The 22,186-nt window shown below is 41.7% G+C and overlaps 1 protein-coding gene and 1 pseudogene across 3 annotated transcripts in view; both read left to right on the forward strand.

Moving 5' to 3' along the window:
• OMA1 (OMA1 zinc metallopeptidase) overlaps window positions 1-18,241 on the forward strand; it is a 74,946-nt gene extending 56,705 nt beyond the window's left edge. For all 3 annotated transcript variants that reach the window (XM_056122320.1, XM_056122321.1, XM_056122322.1), the window contains one exon: window positions 17,789-18,241. In XM_056122320.1, coding sequence (XP_055978295.1) covers window positions 17,789-17,995 — 207 coding nt within the window. In that variant the 3' untranslated portion in view covers window positions 17,996-18,241. The remainder of the gene's footprint in view (window positions 1-17,788) is intronic.
• A 128-nt stretch (window positions 18,242-18,369) lies between these two features.
• Window positions 18,370-20,145, forward strand: LOC130030992 (protein SPO16 homolog; annotated as a pseudogene).
• Window positions 20,146-22,186: the final 2,041 nt, after the last annotated feature.

Below are 22,186 nucleotides of genomic sequence, written 5' to 3' on the forward strand. Positions count from 1 at the left end.
CCGGTCCTGTATTCTTTTGAATCTTTCGACTTTCAGGAAGCTGGGGGTTTGAGCTCCTGTGTGAATCATACTTATGCATTTGTAATTGGACAGAGTAAATGCATAAATCATCCCTACTATACATCTCATGAGTAGAAATTAGGAGTGTGTAACATTGAAATGAAATGTTGTTGAAGGGGATAAAGGATGGTTGGCCAATGTGTACAAACACGCCGTTCGCCTTACAGAATCCCATTTTGTCTGACATGGAGAGTGTGGAGGAAAAGGCAAATATCATAGCTGCTGCTGTAATTGAATTGGCCTCTGAATCATATAAAGCCAGGAAGCCTGACAGCAACATTGTCTAAAACCTTAAAAAAATATCATGCTGCCTGTGATGTGTATCTACTTGAGGCTGAAATGAATGGGCTATTAGGGGAAAATTGCTTTTAGGAGGAGAGGGGAGAAAACTAATAATATTTTAAACAAAAACACTCTTTTTAAAAAATGGGAGTGATTTTTCTTTTTTACCTTAAAATGTTTTAGTTTCTGTTGTCAAAAAGAAATTTCAAAGGAAGCTTTTAATGTAATCATGAAGCTTCTGACCTTTCAAAAACAAACAGAAAACTAAATGTAGCTTATTTTTTTTTATGAATATGTAATTTCAGTCTTACTCAGGATAGAGTGCCAAAAAGAATCCTAATATGTGGCACATGCCAGTCATTTCATAGGTACTTTCTTTGGTTGTTACTAGGGGGTAAAATTTGCCATTTCTTAGTAGATCATTCTTATATCTTAGAAGTGGTTGTCATAAAATTTCATTGAAAAGTTTTTCTTATTTTACCATCCCAGAGGACAGTTGACTGGTGTCAAAATTAACCTGAATTTTTATGTTATGTACTTAAAGTGATGTTCATTTTTAAAAATATTTCATTTAGAGCACTTTGAAAATGAAAAGATTCTAATTTCCATTACAATTTATAAAGGAAGTATGGTATGAATTAGAGAAGCGAAATGGTAAAATCATGGCTTTTAGGTATAAAATAAACCATGCATATCTCAGGTTTTATTTTCTTGCTATAAATGCAGAAGCCAGTAATATGTTAAAACTAACACCAAGAAAACACAAGAACCACAAGTGTGTGACAATAAGGAATGTTGAAGGAACTTTACAAACAGATGCAAAAACTGGTCCATCCGTAAGGCAGTAATCAATTGCATTCTGCCAGGCAGAGTTCATTTCCATTTTCATGGACAAGTATCATTTGAATTGTTATCAGTTTTCTGAGTTGTAAAATAGCTCAAAGACCATGAAAGCATAGATAATGCAAAAGAATGAAATTGACAGGATACTCAGAGATCTTTTTTGCCAGTTTCAATGTCTTTCATACCTTTGTCTGTTTTTACTTGCCATTGACATAGATTTGCCTTTCAAATAATGATGCCCAAATCAAATCATTCTGTTACATTAATATTTATCGATCTCAGAATATATAATTGTTTTGTTAAAGTAGTCACTTAGATATAAACCCTGGCTTGTATTTCTTCTTGACTTTTTAAAGTGGTTAGTCTGGGGTCGGAGAGGTAGAATAGTGAGTGGGTAAGGTGCTTGCATTGCATGAGGCTGACCCAGGTTCAAGATCTGTGGCACCCCAAGTGATCCCCTGAGCATTGCCGGGAGTGATATCTGAGTATAGAGACAGGGGTAAACCCTGAGCATCATCAGGTATGGCCCCAAAGCCAAAATAAAGTGGTTAGCCAGCTTTTTTGTTCTGTTTTAGTAATCTATTTCCAGTGTTTGGGGCTTGAGGATTTTTATGATTTTAGTTTTTTTGAAAAGTACATGATTGCCTTCCAAAATTAAGAGAAGTTGGAAACAGGATGTGTAAAGAGTTGGTTTCATTATTCAGGAGTGTAGGGATAGAGGGGAAATCACCCCCACCCTGTCCTCCACCTCTGCATCTCTGCCTTCTTCTGGGATGGGTTTATTGAGCAATCAAATAATGCCAGATAGACCCGTAGAAAAAAAAAGAATGAATAATACATACTCTTGGAGACTCTGTATCGATGTCGATTTTCTAGTTATTGGGGCAAAATGAAGGTACTTATACCCTGAGCCGAGGAGCGGCTGGGTTCCGAGACCACCCAGAGAGCTTGTTTACCAAAGAGGCTCTGTAACTAAGCCTACCCTCCCTTAGAGAGAGAAAGGTGCTTTCTGTTGAAAACTCTAATCCTAGACGGTACCCCCAATTCTGGATAATACTCCAGTTTTCATTCTTCTAGGTAGCATTTCACGAGCCCACAGAGCCCCCTCTGACCTTAGTCTGAAATAATCCACAAGCTGGAGAGACACGTCTCTGGGACGCCTGTCCTTCAGGAGAAACACTTGACCTATGGCCTTCTCAAGCTGAGGATTATATCTCTATCTCTATCTCTATCTCTATCTCTATCTCTATCTCTATCTCTATCTCTATCTCTATCTCTACATCTACATCTACATCTATATCTATATCTATATCTATATCTATATCTATATCTATATCTATATTTATAGATATATCCTCCAGAATGGAGTCACTGAACTGCATGACAGGAGAGAAAGAATGAGGAGAGCAATGGGAGATGCATGCTGAAAGTAGACTACAGAACGAATGATGGCCATTCAATACCTCTATTGCAAACCACAATACCTATAAGGAGAGAGAAAGAGCAAAAGGGAATGCCCTGCCACAGAGGTGGAGTGGGGGTGGGGGGTGGTGGGAAGGATACCAGGATCATTGGTGATGGAGAATGGGCACTGGTGAAGGGATGGGTACTCAATCATTGTATGACGGAAACGTAAGCACGGAAGTTTGTAAGTCTGTAACTGTACCCCCATGGTGATTCATTAAAAAAAAAAAGAATGAGGAGAGCAGAAATAAGCAGAAAATAAAGTTCATTTTAGTGGTACTCAGATCATTTAGTGGTACTTAGACATATAAAGGGGCTGGAGCAATAGTACAGTGGGTAGGACGTTTGCTTTGCATGCGGCCAACCCAGGTTCGATCCCTGGCATCCCATATGGTCTCCCAAGCAGCACCAAGAGTAATTCTGAGTGCAGAGCCAGGAGGAACCTCTGGGCATCCTCTGATGTGGCACCAAAACCAAATAAATAAAAACACATGTAAAGATGCAGAATAATTTTAATAATTTAATAAACCCCCTACTTTTTAGAAAAAATTTTTATTAGTGAAACACCATGAGGTACAGTTGTAGATTTACAAATTTTTGTGCTTGGGTTTCGATTATACAGTGATCAAATACCCATCCCTCCACCAGTGCCCATTTTCCACCACCATGGATAATATCCCTCCCACCCCCATCCCTCCCATCCTACCCTGCCTCTGTGGCAGGGCAATCCCTTGTGTTCTCTCTCTCCTTTTGGGTGTTGTGGTCTGCAAAAGAGGCATTGAGTGGCAAACATGTTCAGTTCATAGTCTACTTTCAACATGCATCTCCCCTCCTGGGAGGATCCTCCAAACACCCTTTATTTGGTGTTCCCTTCTCTATTTGAGCTGCCCTTTCCCCTAGAATACCCGGCTGGCCTCTAAGCTATGGAGTAATCCTCTTGGTGCTGATCTCAGCTATTCTTGGGTATTAATCTCATACTTTGTTACTTTATATCCCCCAGATGAATGCAATCTTTCTATGTCTATCCCTCTCTTTCTGACTCATTTCGCTTAGCATGATACTTTCCATATTGTACCACTTGTATGTAAATTTCATGACTTCATCTTTTCTAACAGCTACATAGTACTCCATTGTGTAGATGTACCAAAGTTTCTTTAACCAGTCATCTGTTCTTGGGCACTCAGGTTTCTTCCAGGTTCTGGCTATTGTAAAGAGTGCTGCAATGAACAAACAAGTGCAGATGTCACTTCGACTATACATTTTTGCCTCTCTGGGATATATTCCCAGGAGTGTAAACTCCCTACTTTTAACACACTCTGGCTCTTAGCATCAACCAGCACCTCCATTTTGCTTCAGCTATTTTTATAATTTTTGCCAGAAGAATTTTTATGCCCATCCCAGGGAGGAGCACCTTGCCATGTAATCACGTCAGCATGTATTTAATTTCATTGATACAGATTCATTTGATTGGTTGCTGTTGTCATGGGAACTGCACCCTGCGGGTTTGGTGGGGATTCAGGGTTCTTCCTGACCCTGTCCAGGACCCCCACTGTGCGTGCTGCGCTGGGGATCCAGCCCAGGGCCTCCCACATGCACAGCACTCTCTACCCCCTGGCCGCATCCCGGACCCCTCAGCATGCATCTTTGAATGTATTGTTATTTTCCTCATAGTTGAAGCATTTTTTTAACTTTTTTAATATTCAAAAAGATTTTATTTTAAAGTAGAATAGCCCTTGAAAAGAAACTAAAGTATAAAATGTATAAACTAAAGTATAAAAGAATAAAAGTATAAAATGTAACATTTTTTTAAATAAACCTTTAAATGTGAACCCTTCTAAGTGATATTTCTTTTATAATGTACTAGACATAGAGTAATAACACTTGGCTATACTTTGCAGGTATAGAAAGCTTTTTTGTTATTTATGTTTTATTTTTATTAAAAAACACCGTGATTTGCAAAGTTGCTCATTATTTAGTTGTTTCAGGCGTTCAGTGTTCCAACGCCACCAGTGTGACCTTCCCTCCACCAATGTCCCCATTTTCCCTCCCACCCCCAACCTGCCCCCTTAAGCACATAATACATTTGCTTGTTCAAACAAAACTTTAAGAAATGTCAAATAGAATGATGAGAAAATAAATCAGTAAGAGCCAATTTGTGATTGCTATATGATTTTAACCTCTGTAAACAAGGAAAATAAAACCCTTAATACAATATTATAAAATGCTTCTTATTTACATAAGTAAGTTTTCAACTCTGGAATCTAAGATATATTGCACTAAATTTTTTTTTGGATCTCATTATGCTTTATCTGTCATTAATAAAACTTTTAAAGAAGTTCTGTGCTAATATATTTGTAGTTTACATGAAATAGTAAGGCCTGCTTATGTAAATATTTCCCTTACATTTTATATAAACACTGTGGTTTGCAAACTTGTTCATGATGATTTGTTATTCAGTATTCAAACACCAGTCCCCCACCATTGTCCCCTTCCCTCCACCATTTTCTCCAATTTTCCCAACCACTCCTCAAGCCTACCTCTATAACAGGCCCACAATAATTTATTTTACATTGTTTGTCATCAATAAATTGCTAACAGAGTGGTAAAAACATTTCCGTAGAAGAAAATCTGTGTAAATTGTATCTTACCATGGAGACGTTAAGTCCTTATATGAGGGATTACTTAGATGTTGTTACCGATTAAGCCTTCTGTGTTACTGTTTGGTTAGTTGAGATTGACTGCATTCTGTGTTGCGTCCCATCCAACCTGGTGTGCTACTATTGGAGTATCACTGTTGTTCAGTTTGTAGAGTTGTCAGTCCAGGAAGTCCAGAATTCTTAATGGGTTGATAACAGGGAGGTACGGGGTAGCCTATCCCGACCCTGAGAAAACTGTGAGATTTTGGTCACAAAAACCCACGTGCCCGAATTTTTAGCAGGTTAATTTCTGGGTAAGGCTTCCTTCTAAGACAGTGGAGTTGGGCCAGTGGCATGGTGGTGATTTTGCAGTGTGGGAGCAAGTGGCTGCCCTGGCTCTATGTGGGCAGGTGCCAGCTGACCCGCCCCACTCAGGGGTGCCTCAGATGTCTCAGCCTGAGCAGGTATCTGAGAAACTTTTTCATAGCAAGTTGATCTCTTTTGAGGTTTATTTATGAGTCTCCAGAGCAAGGCCCGTTGATGAGCTTACATGGCGCTAGAGGTGATTCGTGGTCATGAAAGCTGATGCTCCCAGAAGTACAGGAAGCTGGGTGGAGGGAGCCCATCTCGACCCTGAGAAAGCCTGAAGGTTTCAGTCACAGAGACCCACATACCCGAATTTTCAGCAGGTTAATTTCTGGGTGAGGCAGTTGAGGCATTTTGTCATTCATAAGTCATGGTTCTTGCATAAATTAAGTATCGTATCTTGCTCACAATCAGATTTCTATCTCAGTGTATAGTTTTACAGTTGGTTTGATCCATTAAGAACTGTCCATTGTGTTTGGTTATGTTCCATCAATCTCTTGACTTTAGAATAGTGCTCCCTTCCTCTTTGTTTCTCAACATGTCATTGACTTGTGGAATAGGTCTTACCCCTCATTCTAGATTGATCTGATTGTTCCTTTGTGGTTCAACATGTTCCTCTATGTGCCTGTTCATGGAAGTTGAATTTTGACAGTATGGGTGGAGGGGTGACTCAGGCCAGAATTGCAAGCCCTGATCACACAAGGCCCAGAGGTCAGTGCCCTCACTGCATTGCCCTTGGGCTGTAGTCCTGGAGGCCCCTGAGCTCCCCTGGACCTGAGCAGCATCACATTGTCATGCCCTGACTTGGGACCATCCAGCCTGCTTGGTTGAGAATTACTGGAAGTGGCCCTGGAACCCTCTGAACACTGCTTAGAAGTCTTCCCATCCCCATTTGGGTTTGAGCTCTATCACTGCATATGATCCCTGAACATCCCCAGGAGTGATCCCTGAGCACAGAGCCAGGAGTAAGCCCTGAGCACCACCAGGGGTGGCCCGCAAATAAATAATCTCTCTCTTGACCAGCCTTTTAAATTTACTCTGTAATCAGGGGCAAGTGTGGCTCCATTTTTTACTGCGTTGAGCTGCTCTGGCTGGTACAATTCTGTTTTCACAGTCCGCACAGGCTCCTCCTGAAGACTCACATGCAGATCAGTTCTTGAGGAAGGACAATGCCTCAATCAGAAGTAAAGTTGTGAAGCTGCAGGACACGGAGGGCTAAGTCATACCATCACCTGCTGATGTTCAGGATAAACCACTGCTAGACAGGCCTCCATCATCCAAACAAGCCCGCTGTTGGAGCATGTTAGCTCAAAATGTGAAGCAGTGTGATAGGAACAGTGCGACCCAGTGCACTATAAAGCATGCTTGTGCCACCTACAAAATATTATCAGTAAAATGACCCCTGTATCAGCATATGCAGGGCAAGCACTGTGACTCCAGCCCAGGAGAGTTTAGAAAGGGGGGGACAGTGAAGAAATTCACAAGTTGGAAAGAAACATGACCATTCGATAATTGCATTTAAAAGATTGATTTTGTGTCTGGGTGTTCTGAACTAATCAAATGGACAATAAAGATTCTCATCTACAGTAAATTAAAAAAAAGGCCAACAAAAAGCAAAAGCCTCTGAAATGTCCATTTTCCCTTAATAAGCTTCCTCCTTAAAAATTAGGGGAGATCCAGGGCCTGGACACTGGCTCATACAGCAGGAGCATGTGCTTCACACGTGGAAGCCCCATGTTCGATCCCTGTACCTTGTGGTCATATCCCCCCCCACCCTCCACACACCTGCACTCTGAAAAAAAGGAGTAGGAAAATCCTTCCACCCCCCCACCCCCCAAGAGGGAGAAGAAAACACAACTTCAAGATGCATCTCTAATGTTAAATTTGACTCCTTTGGCGAGAACATTTTAAGGGGTGAGCAGCAGGGCTACCTGAAGCTGGCTTGCTAAGCCTGTTCCTATCCCCATTGAGAGTACAGAAGAAGGAAAATTACGGATCAATAAATATAAGACATCCACGTCATTTCAATTGTGACTATAGCTGAGAAGTTGCAAAGCTTTCTGTGGAAGTTGTGAAAGAGCAGAATTAATGCCCCAGAGCAAGGACTCATTGGAGCGGGAGAGAGGGGAACTTGACACAACCAAATTAAAATACCCATAGCGAGGAAAATGTCTAACAAGTGGAAGAGTGTTGAAGAGACAAGGAAATGTAAGTGCCAAGTGATGGTGGTGAATTAGTACAGCTGCACACTCTTTGCATTTCTTTGACTGTAGTTCCTTATCATAACATTCTTGTCTTTTGCGAGAAGGCCTTACAGAACATGATGCCTGGATAGTTAAATTTATCAGATGTTTCATCTTTATGGCAGGGATACAGGTTGATGGTATATAAAGAGAAAATTTTGAGGATGTTACAGGGATGAGTGACTGTGGGTCTTCTCAGGCTTTGGGGAAATGTGAGAGGATGGGTAAAGAAACAGAAGGAGGCAAACAAAGGAAGTGGGACATTGAAAAAAAAGTATGAAACTAATAACCAAGGCCAGGGAAAACAGTCCGGGAGGACCCATCAGTGGTTGGGAATTACCACAAGGGTGTGGAGGATGGAGGGTAGTCAAGATAGAGGAGGGTCCATTATGACAATACTAGTTGCCGTTGATTACACTAGACAAGAACTGAGTGTTGAAAGCAGGTAAAGGGATATATATACATGATAACCTTTCAGCATCTGTATTGCAATCCGCAATGCCTGAAATGAGAGAGAGAAAGAGAAAGAGAAGAGAGGTGCCTGCCGTAGAGGCAGACTGGGGTCGGGGGTGGCTTGAAGGGGTGGGAGAGAAACTGGGGACACTGGTGATGGGAAATTACACTGGTGGAGGGATGGGTGTTGGAATGTTGTATGACTGAAACACCACCACGAATAATTTTGTAACGCTCTATTTTATGGTAAAGGTAAAGGCCCTCCCGTTGATCGTCGATTTGCTCGAGCGGGCCCAGTAATGTCTCCATTGGAGACTTTGTTGTTACCGTGTCTGGCATATCGAATACTCTCGGTAGCTTGCCGGGCTCTCCGAGAGGGGCGGAGGAATCGAACTCAGGTCGGCCATGTTGGCCGCTTGTAAGGCGAATGCCCTACCGCTGTGCTATCACTCTGTCCCGCACGGCAGAGCCTGGCAAGCTCCCCGTGACGTATTCGATATGCCAAACACAGTAACAACAAAGTCTCCAATGGAGACGTTACTGGGCCCACTTGAGCAAATCGATGATCAACGGGAGGGCCTTTACCTTTACCTATTTTATGGTGATTCAATTAAAAAAGTGCAAAAAGAAAAATTAAAAAGTGGTGGGACTAATTTACACACTTTGGTATAGTATGTTGCCAAACCAACTGTTCTTTGCAAGTAGAAGATTCCTCAGTAAATAGATCCTACAGAACAAATGTCTCAGTAGGAACACACTCTTCACCATAATCTACTTGTGATTGAGAATTAAAAGAAAGAAATATACTTTAGCTTGTTTATATATACAATTGTCATTATAGCTGACACACAACTTTTAAAGGAAAACCTCAGGTCTAGCAAGGGAATAATAGAGAATTGAGCTCCATGATAAGAAAAATTTAACTTAAATAAAAAGTTAAGTACGAAGAAAAAGATGTCTGTTTTTCTTTTCAAATGCATTTATATGTTCTCTAAAAATATCAGCCATATGATTAGGACAGAAGCATTTATACTTAATGTAAAGAGTTCATGTTTTTATTTAAATCATCAGAAAATACTACACTAAAATTAATGCAACAAAAATGAAAAGATTTGTGGGCTCATAAAAATTAAAATTGAATTATGTGTTTATAAGACGAGAGAAATTCAGAAACAGTAACAGCATGCATTGCAGTTGATAAATGTTATAATGATACAGTTATATTTTCATGGGTTGCTGCCAAGTCTGCACATAAAGAAAATTTATTAATTTAAATGTCTATATTGACAAAGAAAAGAGAAGATATCGATACAACAATTCTGGGAATGAATTAATAAAATTAAACAGAAACAAGCAAATTAAAATAATTTGATTCTTTGGAAAATGCAACCAGAGTTATAAAAAATTGCGTCAGCTAAAGAATGAAATATAAATAGGGCTAGGAAGAAAGCTATGAAAGGAAACATAGAAGAAAACAAAAATACTTAGGTGACTGTAGTTTTTAATTAGATGATGAGTGTTTACATCAAGGTTAAAATCAGAAGTCACTAAAGTGTGTGCATTCATGTTGGGGGTATATTAAGACAGTTGTTAAATTGGGTGCATCCAGCGGTAGACACTGTAGAAGTAGAAGATAATCCTCACATTAATTTTAAAAAGATGTAAGTTATAATTAATTCAGGTAAATAAAAATAACTGGCAGGAGACTCAGAGTCATAACAAATTAGCAAATCAAAGGGAACCTACCCCCTCCCCCCCATGTTGATGTATTTTGGAGAATTTTTTTTCAAAAATTCAAAGCAGTGAATGATTAATTCTACATTCAGAATAGAAGAAGGGGCACTGTTAATGCTGTGATTCATTTTATGTGTGCAAATGATTTTAGTCTGACAGTTTGTTATGAGTACCACTTTTGAAAGAACTTCCTTTGGGCTTGGAGTTCATTAGTCATCTAGCAATACAATGCTGCTTCTTCTTCTTCTTCTTCTTCTTCTTTTTTTTCTTTTTGAGTTATACCCGACAGTGCACAGGGGTTATTCCTGGCTCATGCACTCAAGAATTACTCCTGGCAGTACTCGGGGGACCATATGGGATGCTGAGAATCAAATCCGGTTCAGCCTCGTGCAAGGCAAAAATGCCCTACCTATCGCTCCAGCCCCCACAATGCTTCTTATAGTGATTATTTACTATGACCAAGTAAATTATTTTCAGATGCATGGGTAGCATAATAAAAGAAAAACACAGTAGAGGAAGTTTAGGACCCCTCTTTGATTCTCCTCTTTTCTTGCCCTCTGTATCCTACCCAGAAGCAAATCTTTTTTTGTCAACCGCCTTTACAAACCATTAGAAAATCTCACTACTGCACTGCCGCCATCCAAAATAGTTACCATGGCGTTGCCCCCAGGCTACCCTATTGCGTCTCTCATGTTAATATTCCTGTTCCAGTTTCATCATTACCCCTGACTGCTTGTTTTCAGTACAGTAGCCTGCAGAATCTTTTTAAAAATTTAATTAATTTTTAAAAATTGAATCACCATGAGATAGAGTTAAAAAGCTGGTCATGGTTGTGTTTCAGTCATACAGTGTTCCAACACCTGCCCCTCCACCAGTGTACATTTCCCACCACCAATGTCCCTAGTTTCCCTCCTGCCACCCTCCCCGGGCCCATCTCTCTGGCAGAATCTTTTTAGTGTCATTTCCTTAGTTAGAACCTTTTTTTTTTTTGTAACATCACTTTTTTTTTAAATTTTTAAAAATTTTTTTATTAGTGAAACACCTTGAGGTACAGTTATAGACTTATAAATTTTTGTGCTTGGATTTCAGTTATACAGTGATCAAGTACCCATCCCTCCACCAGTGCCCATTTTCCACCACCACGGGTCCCAGCATCCCTCCCGCCTCCCATACCCCCCGTCCCACCCTGCCTCTGTGGCAGGGCATTCCCCCTTGAGGGCATCCTTTTCCTCCCCTTTCTTCCTTCCCTTTCCTTCTCTTCCTCGAACTAGTTTTCTTGATGTATAATTGACATAGTAAATATGTAGGGGAGGATGAGAATTTTTTTTCTCTTTCCACTTAGGTTCTATACCTGCCCCTCCCCCCCAAAAAATAAAATAAAGCCGACAGGAGATAGAACAGAAGAAAAATAAAGACCTCAATGTGTGCATGCAGTGCTATATCTGTGGGACAAATTCAGTGGTAGGTTGCAGTGGTAGTTAGAATCTGGCTTAGTAGATGGGGAGAAAGGGCACTTAGGGGAAAATAAGTAACTTTTGTAAAAGTGAGTTTCCAAAACAATAAATTGGACATAAGAAAGTTTGTGATCATGCGTGTCGATGTTAGTTTGAGTGGTCTTACTCTCTCTTTCAGGGTGTACCTACCTTACTCCCCCTTACCCCCCCACCCCCAGCCCCACATTCTCTCAGAAGAAAGCACTTAGGGTAGACTTTATCCCTCTTTTCTGGGATTGCATCCACCCAGGGCATGCATTTGTGACAGCCTGATTTCCTGGAATTTGTTACTTTCAGTTTGTTAAGAAAAGTTCAGAGAATGTTTTTGATATTTTTCTTTTATTTTTCCCCCAGGGATTTGTGGGGAGGCAGAAGTTTATTCCCTAATGCCTCCCATTTGGGGCCAGAGTGATAGTAGAGAGGGTTGGGTGCTTGCCTTGTAAGGAATTGACCTAGTTTCAGTCCTTGGGCACCCCATATGGACCCCAGAGCACCGCCAGTTGTGATTCCTGAATGCAGAGCCAGGAGTAAGCCCTGAGCACTTCTGGGTGTGGACACCCAATCCTGCCCTCTGGAAAAGAAACAAAACCTCAAATATCTCCAATTTAAAATAGTCTCCATACCATAGTGGCATATGGGGACAACCTATTCTTGATCTCCTTCAAACCCGTACTTAAAGCACAAGGTTTCCTCAGTTTCACTGTTTAAGTACCCAGTAAGCCAACATCACAATCAAGATGGTGAGCTTATTTGTCAGCCCCTTAAAAGAGTGCTCCCATCCCTTTACAAATTAAGCCTTCTCTTTGCCCTCCACTTTCCTGTACACCGGATGTCCCTCATCATTGCTTCCTATTATTTTGAACTAGTTCGCATTGTCTGTAGTTTTACATCCATGGGATCTTAAGCATGCTGGTTTTTTATTTATTTTTTGCCTTGTTGCTCCTTTTCAACTTCATCCATACCATGACTCCTGTTACCGCTGAGAGGTTTTCCATTTCCTTCATCTGTAAAATGGGGGTAGCAGCATCTCCTGTGAGTGTGATTTTTTGTTCTTGGGCATTTATGTAGACAAAATTCTGCCTTCCTCTTTCTTTCCCTTCTTTCCTTCCTTAATTAAACACTTTAGTAACATCTTCTCTACCCGGTCTGAGATGTCAAAAGTGGTTTTTTCACACCATCAGCTTAGACCACATTTAACAGACCTAGCACAACACAAGACTCATAGAAAATGAATAATACATGATCCTTTTGGTTGGTTGTTTTTACAGTATTGAGGACTGACTTCTGAGGACCTCACTTCTTCAAGGTCAGTGCTCTACCATTGGCCTACATCCTGGACCCATCCCTTTCACTTCCTGTTAGAATCTTTACATTGCTAATTCCTTGCTTAACTCCAAATCTTGGGAAACTTAGGACAGTATAGTCCTATTGTTAGAATACATTCATGCTTTCTCTTATACTGTGAGTTCTTAAAAGTGTTTTTCTTATGATTTCAGAACGATTTATTCATAACCTCTGTGCTGTACATGTTTCTTTAAAATTCAGCATGTATTTAAATACCCATTATGTGTACTGCATCAAGTTAAACACAGGCAGAAAATAAAGTGAAAAAAAATGGAAGCTCTACTCTAGCTGTATAGTAGGACAATACAGCTCAGTTTACAAGAGTGAAGGTGTATTTCCTGAAATAGCCCTGAACTTATGAAAATGAAAGATTCTGACACCCTGAAATATAATAGAATAAATATGGAAAAGGAAAGTTAAAAAAAGTAAAAATAATATATATGATACAATTTGCTATGTAAAGTAAGTGAATGTTTGATACTAATATTCATGGTTTGTAACAGGATTCTGCCTAGTGGAGGAAAGGACAGTTCATGCATGAAGAAATGTTAATAGAAAAACTTCATGAAGAATATCACTGTCACTGTCACAGTCCTCCCATTGTTCATCGATTTGCTCAAGCGGGCCCAGTAACGTCGCCATTGTGACAATTGTTATTGTATTTGGCATTATCAAATACCAAATGGGTATGGATAGCTTGCCACGCTTTACCGTGTGGGTGAGATACTCTTGGTAGCTTGCTGGACTCTCTGAGAGGGGCAGAAGAATCGAACTCGGGTCGGCCATGTCGCCCACTTGCAAGGCAAACGCCCTACCCACTGTGCTATTGCTCCAGCCCAATGAAGAATATTTAGGTTTTTATAGCAACTAAAGAGGCATAGCTCAGGCATCAAATATTTGTGGAAGATTTCAACAAGAAACGTATGATATAAGGGGGGGAGGGGAACAGTACAAAACAAATCAACAGTAGAAACAAGTTCTCATCTTTATTTTCTTTATTACTTCCATGACAATGCTTTTAAAAATTTCCTTACTAGTCAGAGTGGTTTTAGGTTTGTTCTTACTTTTTCCATCAGATCATGCTAGGGATGGTGCACTTCAAGTAAATCCAAAAGGGCGTTAAAAATACTTTTTTTTTCCTCTTTGGGCCACACCTGGTGATGCTCAGGGGTTACTTCTGGCTCATGCACCCAGTAATTACTCCTGGTGGTGCTCGGGGGACCCTATGCGATGCTGGGAATTGAACCTGGGTCAGCCGCAAGGCAAAGTGCAAGGCAAACACCCTCCCCCCCCTCCCCCTCCCCGTGATATCGCTCCAGCCCCTAAACATACTTTTTAACAAACATTTTTATAGTAGATGCATTTATAAGAGCCAAACAATACAAAGCCTGATTGTGGAAAGCCATTCAAGTGCCTAGTCCTGGGGGAATGTAGTGTCAGTTTTCAGAGGCCGGGGATCGTGGCTTCTCTCCTGATCAGGGTGGACCCTCACTGGGCTCGTGCAATGCCCTGAGGATTTGTGGAATGGGGAAAAACTGACTAAGGGAACTTCAGTGGAAGAGAAGGGCTGCAAACTCACTGCTTCTCTCTCTGGTCCTGATGAAGGCTGGGCATGTGAGGACACCTGGCTGGCAACTTCTCCTGTGGGAAAAGGAAACCAGAAAAAAAACCCCAAAATCGTGGCTCAGTCTGTGACATGTTAGAGGCAATAAAAGAGCAAGAGGAGACTGTGTCCCAGCTTGACCAGAATAGTCTCAGCTAATACTGATGTCACCACGCAAATGTGTGTGCGCATGCATGTGGGCATGCATATGTGTGTGTGGGGGGGTACTAGGGATCACGCTTAGGACCTTACACATGCAAGGCAAGTCCTCGAAATCCCCCGCCCTCGGTGCAAATATTACCATTATTAATGTTTTGGTTTGGGGTTGCACTCAGCAGTGCTCAGGGCTTACACCTGCCTCTGTGTCAGGGACTGCTCCTGGTAGAACTCATTCTAATCACCCCTTCCACGCGCCAAGGGCTTCAGATCTGCACAGCAAGTTGCTATTTTCCATTTACTTCAGTGCTGTTTTGGGGAAACATTTTCTTGTGTTTATTTTTCTATTCAGCTTGCTCTTCTAAACATGTATTCACCACTCAAGAAGTGTGATACTTCTTACACCTCCTGTATTTATCGTGCAGTGCAGAGAACACCAGGCATCTGCTACCGACCAATTTTGCTTTTTGCTGTGGCCTCATGAGAATATATCCTAGGAACGCTGAGCTGAGCCTCCCTTTTTCGGAGTCAGACGTGCTCCCAGGCCCTTGCTCTGCTGTGCTCCCTACAGAGGCCCTGTGTCCCCGCCCGCCTTCCTCTGTGTGTCTGGGGTGTTGGGATTCCTCGTCCAGGCATGCTGTAGTTGCTTCCACGGACTCTTTGGATCTCATCCTTGGAAGCTTATTCCGAGCCCCTAGAGTCCCGGGACACCAGGCCAGGGGCAGGAGGAGGGACAAGGGCTACGCTTCCCTGCCCAAGGCATCCTGAATCACAGGAATCCTGGCCTCCCAGCATCATCCAAATGTGTATTTCCCCAAGAACAGAGAAGATAGCTTGTGTGGTGTTGAGTGCCTGTGTTCTTGTATTTGAACACTGGTCTCTGGGTCTTTCTTTGCCTTATTGCCCGGACCCCACAGTGTCATGGGCAGCCCCACTCAGAGTGAAACCGAAAATCCCGCAGCTGGACTCCAGAGATCGTGATAATTGGCTGGCTGTCCCCAACCCTACTCTGCTCTAGAACAAGTTTCCCACCTGCCCCAGGGCAGCCAGGCACATACCCTGCTGAAGCCATCATGCGCACCATTCCTCACTTTTGGGATGATCTGCTTCTAGTTGCCTCTATGACCCGCATGTCTCCTCCCCTTCAGGGTCACCATTTTATCAGTGAAGCCTAATCTCTTCACTCTTCCAGTCCTATCCCGTTCCCCCTCCCCTGCATTTCCCACCAGTAACACAAACAAGTTCAAAGTGACCAAACATCACAACTAGCTCTCCTCTCTATGATCTTCTATGTACTTTTTCTTTAAAACCCTTTAAATTTTATCAAACATCAGTTTTAACATTTTGGTCTTTGACTTTTTTTGGCGGGGGGTCATACCCGGCAGTGCACAGGGGTTACTCCTGGCTTTGCACTCAGAAATTACTCCTGGCAGTGCTTAGGGGACCATATGGGATGTTGGTAATTGAACCTGGGTTGGCCACATGCAAGGCAAATGCCCTACCCGCTGTACTATTGCTCCAACCCCTGGTCTTTGACATTTTAATGTCTTCAAGTCCTTCTTGTGCCCACTTGCTTTTTTCTGTTTGTTTTGTTTTGTTTCTGTTTGGTTTGGGGTCCACACACAGCGATCAGGGCTTACTCCTGGCTTCGGATATCTATGGGAGGCTGAGGACCAAACCCAGGTCAGCCCCATGCAAGGCAAACGCCCTACCCACTGTTCCATCTCTCCATCCCCCATCCATCCACTTGAAAGAGTCCCTGTTCTTCAAGACTGGATGCTTAAATCAGCAGTGCCCGCAATGGCAGTGGTGACCACAGGCCAACTCTGTGATGTTATGTTTTGGTATTTTCCACCAGATCTACATAACACACTTCCCTGGCCACTTCCTCCCCTCTCCTGCTGTTGGCACCGCTGTCTCCTTCCGCTGCAGTAGGTGAGCATCAGATCCTTCTGCCTCACTGTCAAATCCAGTGTACACACTCACCAACCCATCTCTCATGTGTCCCGGTGTGGCGAAGTTTGTGATTTTGGATAGACCAGACTTTAATATTTAAAAAACAATTTACAAGCTACTCACAACTGAGCCACGTAATATACTGTGATTACTTTTTCTTTCCCTACAGCTTTTTATTTTTCCTGGAGTTAAAAATTGGATGGTTTTAATTTGCTTACTTTTCTAGGTTATTAGCATCAATTCCACCCTGAGTTGTCCCAGTTCTATGTATCTTCTTTTAGAACCTCCTGCTATTCGTATAATACTAGTTTTCTTTTCTTGAACAAAGTCTCTGCACCTTAAGGTCTTCTCTGCTCTGAAAGGTTATGATCAGAGGCTGCTCCAGTTTATGTTTTTGTTTTGGTGTCACACCAAACAGTGCTTAGGACTTATTTCTGGCTCTGCACTCAGGGATCACTCCTGGCAGGACTCTGAGTGATCCTGAGTCCCATATGGGATGACAGGGGATTAAACCCAGATTGACCTGTACAGTACCCTACTGGCTGTACTATGGCTCCTGCCCCATGGGCCTAGACTGTAAAGAACTGACTATTGGTCAGATGACCTGTTTGTCCTCCACATGGCACTGACCATTGTGGCAGATTGTGTGTGTGTGTGTGTGTGTGTGTGTGTTTACATTATTGTGAGAAGCACTGTAGCACTGTCCTCACATTGTTCATCAATTTGCTCAAGTAGGCACAAGTAACATCTCCATTGTGAGACTTGGGTGGAGCGATAGCACAGCGGGTAGGATGTTTGCCTTGCACGCAGCCCACTCAGGTTCGATACCTCCATCCCTTTAGGAGAGTCCTGCAAGCTACCAAGAGTATCCCACCTGCATGGCATGACAAAGCCTGGCAGGCTACCCGTGGCGTGTTCGATATGCCAAAAACAGTAACAAGTCTCACAGTTGTGAGAAGAAATAATGAAAATATAACTTCACAGTTTATCTCAGCTTCTTTGTTCATGTGTTATATACTTAAGGTATTTTTTATTTCGAATGTATTTTTATGTTTTACTGTCTGGTGTAGCGCTGTGTTAAGAAATATAGGAGAAGTGTTTATTCACACATGGACATGTATATATACATTTGTATATTGTATTCTTTATTTGTAGGCTCTTGAAATGAGAGAGATTTGTAATTGCCCACCGCTCTCTGGACCAGATCCTCGATTACTGTTCAAACTCAGCATGAAGCATCTTCTTGAAGAGACAGAGAAAGGAGGCCTAAATGTTACTGTTAAGAAACCGAAAATGGAACCTCGCCTCAAACAAACCCAGGAGCAAATACCATTAACAAGTATAGTTGATAAAAAAAATTGACAGTTGAATGAAGATTTATGAGACACGGGATGTATGAAGAAATGAAGCATTCTTTCCAATTTTTATGTGGTTTATTTTTAAAATGATGTTTGAGATGAGGGAGAAAGGCTATTCAAGGTCACATCATGTATATTATGACTATTATCTAAATTCTACCAAGTATTTTTCATGATATATCGATGTATTTTAAGCTACTTTGCAATACCTCCAATGAAGGGAATGTCACAGAATAAATTTTTCTTACGTATTTTACCCTGTGTTCCTCCTACTTACTTGCCTTGCATGTGGAAGGTGTCCCCCTACTGGCCGAGACATGGGAAGTGCAGAAACTTGTGTTTGGTTCTGGCAAAATCTAAACAAGGTATTAAGTCTGCATGGTGATTAATGATCAACTGGGAAGTAGAGAACCTGAAACACCTGCTTGCATGGGGCTGCAGGTATGTGCAACTGGGGACCTCTGGCCAGAGAGCTTCCTGGTTTTCACTCACAGTCAGGTTATAAGAGAAGCTGAAGAAGTTTTCCTGTCTTCAAGACCATGAGAAGCGATGTGGGAAAAGAGTTCGTTTTTTTGCAGACACTTTAGTGTGCTGTGCACAGAGAGCCTTGACCCTTGGGCTTCTTCATAAGAGTGGGGGCTCCCAGCGTGGGTCCAAGGATCTGTTCATTAGGTTTGGGGCCACACCCTGCGGTGCTCTGGGCTCACTTCTGGCAGTGCTTGGGGTGGGGCGTGGGGCCTTATGCAGTGCCAGAGATGGAATTGGCATTGGCCATGTGTAAGGCTGTGGCACCATTAGAAATGGTGTGATATAGAGGCAGACAGTGGCTGCAAGTGGGAAAGAAAAAATAAAATGGACGACCACCATTATTAGTAGCTCCTCTTAAGAATTAGGAAGTGGCAACTGCCTTAGAAAATCGAGGCCACAGAGTGTGCTCTTCAGATTCAGCAAATTGATAGATTATATTTTCTCTTTCTGGAATTGCACTCTTGTTGATGGCTACTAAAGAATACGTCATATCAGCCAAAAAAACAGGGCTAGTCAAAATTGAGAAGTTTATCAACACTCACCCAAATACTGTTTTGATTGTGTCTGTTTCACCCCATGGGCCTGAGGAATGTGAAGAGATGCTCAGGATTCCGCACAGTCCCGCGTAGTAATTTACCGATAATTCCAGTATATAACGCAGTAAATGTCATTAATCTTATGTGCACAAAAGCCAAGAAAAGCTGCAGTTCCAGCCTGCCACTCGTTCGAAGTCCGACGTGGTCTCAGTTCATTCCCAAGCACTCGCTCCTATTCGAAATACCTACTCTAAGCCAATAGAGAATTCAGTTCTGGATACATTGTGTTGGAGACACTAAGAAGTCACCTAAAAAGTCTTAACGTATGTTTCTCTTTTGTCCAACCAAGGCCCCCTTTTGACCTTTCTTAATGTGACTCCATGTCCAACCAGTTGGCCTCCTATTTTAGTGCTGTATGTTGTTCTCCTCTAGTGCAGACTTTTTTCTGCCCCTCCCTGGCACTATCCTGGGGACGCACAAGAAACCATATGGTCCCTGACTGAGAAATGCCCAACTAAAATGCAAGTAATGGTCCGATTGTTGTTCTGGACTGGTACTGTTTTTTAGAAGGTTCTCCACCAATTGCTCATTTTCTTTTTATGCTTGTCCTTCTGCTAAGTGTGCCACCAAATTCACTTGGCACAAGGAATATTCCTTACACTTGCTCTTGGAACAGATTTTCATTGTAGCTATTGTTATGACATTTTACTTTCAAGTTTGCCATTTACTTTTCAGTCAGAAATTAGGCTACATAAAGACATCAGCTAGGTATTTTCCTCTCTATTACTCTAAAAATGAAGCTATTAATCGAAAACTGATCACATACAGTGTTTAAAACCTACATAGTTATCTTTACTTGTTGAATAAAATAAAGTTAGGAATCTGTTTATGTGACCCCCCCAAATAATTTATTTCTGCAAATACTATGTTGCATGTTTTTACTTTCTTCAAGCTCACTTCCAAGCAGTGTATAAATCCTGTCCGCTACAGAAGAAAGTTACCAACTAAAACAAATATCATTGAGCAGAGTCCTGTATGGAAAACACTTCAAAAACTAAAACTGAGTAGTGGGTTATTTAATCCAAATTAAATTGATTCTAAATCGTCTTTTAGAACATCTGAAATGGTTAAATAAATTATAATGTTCAAATGTAAGGAATTTTGTAAAATATGTAGTAGGATGTATACAATTAAAATTTATTATCTGGGGGATATATACAATTAAATTTATTATCTGGGGACCAGAGTGACAGTACAGTGGGTAGGGTATTTGCCTTGCATGCAGCTGACCCAGGTTTGGTCCCCAGCACTTCCTATGACTCCTGCGTCTCTCAGGAGTAAACCCTGAGCACTGTTGGATGTGGCCCCAAAACAACAACAAAAATTGTATCATCAGGAAAGAAAATAAATTTTTTTCTGTGGGAGGCTCTGTTTCCTTAGAGAAGGTCACCATTCTCTCCTCATTGGGATGACCAACCATCCTTCCTCACTGAGGGAATCACCAACCATCCTATCCTCACTGACTGAATCACCAACCAGCCTGTCCTTAATAAGGGAATCACCAATCCTCCTGTCCTCATTGGGAATCGCCAACCATCCTGTCCTCCTTGGGAATCACCAACCACCCTCTCCTCTTTGGGAATCACCAACCATCCTGTCCTTACTGAGGGAATCACTAACTGTCCTGTCCTCATGAGGGAATCATCAGGAAAAGAAGGCGAACACAGTTGTTCCCAAGTTGGTCTCTGGACAATGGACATTAATGAAGTTCTGGAAGATCAGACTAGAAGCAGCACAAGATACACGCCTAGTGGTCTGGCAATTGCTGTCATAGAAATGTGGAAAGCACTTTTTAAGTGTGCTAAATATTATTGTACTCCCAGATTGTTGAAGGGACTTTATATTTCCAAGAGGGATGTGTTTCTTAAAACATTAGGGAAGGGGTTTTAAGCTAGGGAAGAAGTGACTTAGTAGTAGAGTGTGTGCCTTGTATATGTAAGGACCTGGGTTTAATGCCTGGGACCGTACACACACACACACACACACACACACACACACACACACACACACACACACACCACAAAAGACATGTAATTTATCTCACCTAGAAAGAGCAAAGCTGACTGTGACTGGCTACAGATACGTATGTCTACAATGCTCTGCTTTCGAAATCTAAACTTTCAAAAGGCAAAGAGTAAACTCTACTTGCAGTGGCTAGTTCGCTTGCTCCTGGCTTCAGTGCTGAATATTTATTATGGGATCAGGAAACACATATTATCTGCAAAATTTTTTGTAGGGCCCTCTCTAAAACTTGTTACCCAACTGTTTATGAGAAGCTGGACTGAGGCTGAGTCAGAACTGAAGCTCTCCCCTGCTCCCGTGGGCCATTACTCTGACATTTTCTGAGACATAATATTGACTTGGGAAGATAGGTTCAGAGACTGTTTTTCAGGGCGTGTTATAGATTACTTGTGAGGAATTTATAATTTTTTTGATTCAATAACATGCGCAGTTACATAATTGCATAACTGACTGTCAGGGCTTTCCTTGTGCTGGGAGTATTAAAGTATGTTGATGGGTCTGCCAATTATTAGGAGCATGATGCCAATGTCCAAAGCATGAATTCAGTCTAATTTTATAATACAAATAATTGTAAGTCTAAACTTATCTCACCTCCACACTCTGGTTTCTCTTTGGATTGTATAAATCTTTCACCTTTTTCTAAAATTAAAACACCACCAACACTCCTCCACCCCCACCCCCACCCATGTGTATTTACTGCTATATCCCTGTGCTGACTGACTTCGACCGTGAATGTGGAAAGGTCGGACTACAGCTGAATCTTACAAAGACAGTGTTTATGAGAAACAGCCTTATTCCTGATGCTTCATTCGCTCTCAACGGAACCACCATCTCCAAATGCAACAGTTATATATACCTAGGTCGAGGAATCTACATGATGAATGACCTGGCACCTGAGTTGCGCAGGAGGAAGAGAGCGGCTTGGAATGCTTTCAAGAGTGTTGAAGAAATAACTAAGAGGACAAAGAACCTCCAGCGACGAGCACACCTCTTCGATTCCACTGTTCTTCCCACATTAGCATATGCCTCAGAGACCTGGACCCTACGAA

The sequence above is a fragment of the Sorex fumeus genome, unplaced genomic scaffold (genome assembly GCF_029834395.1).
Source record: "Sorex fumeus unplaced genomic scaffold, SorFum_2.1 ptg000045l, whole genome shotgun sequence".
Classification (NCBI taxonomy): domain Eukaryota; kingdom Metazoa; phylum Chordata; class Mammalia; order Eulipotyphla; family Soricidae; genus Sorex; species Sorex fumeus.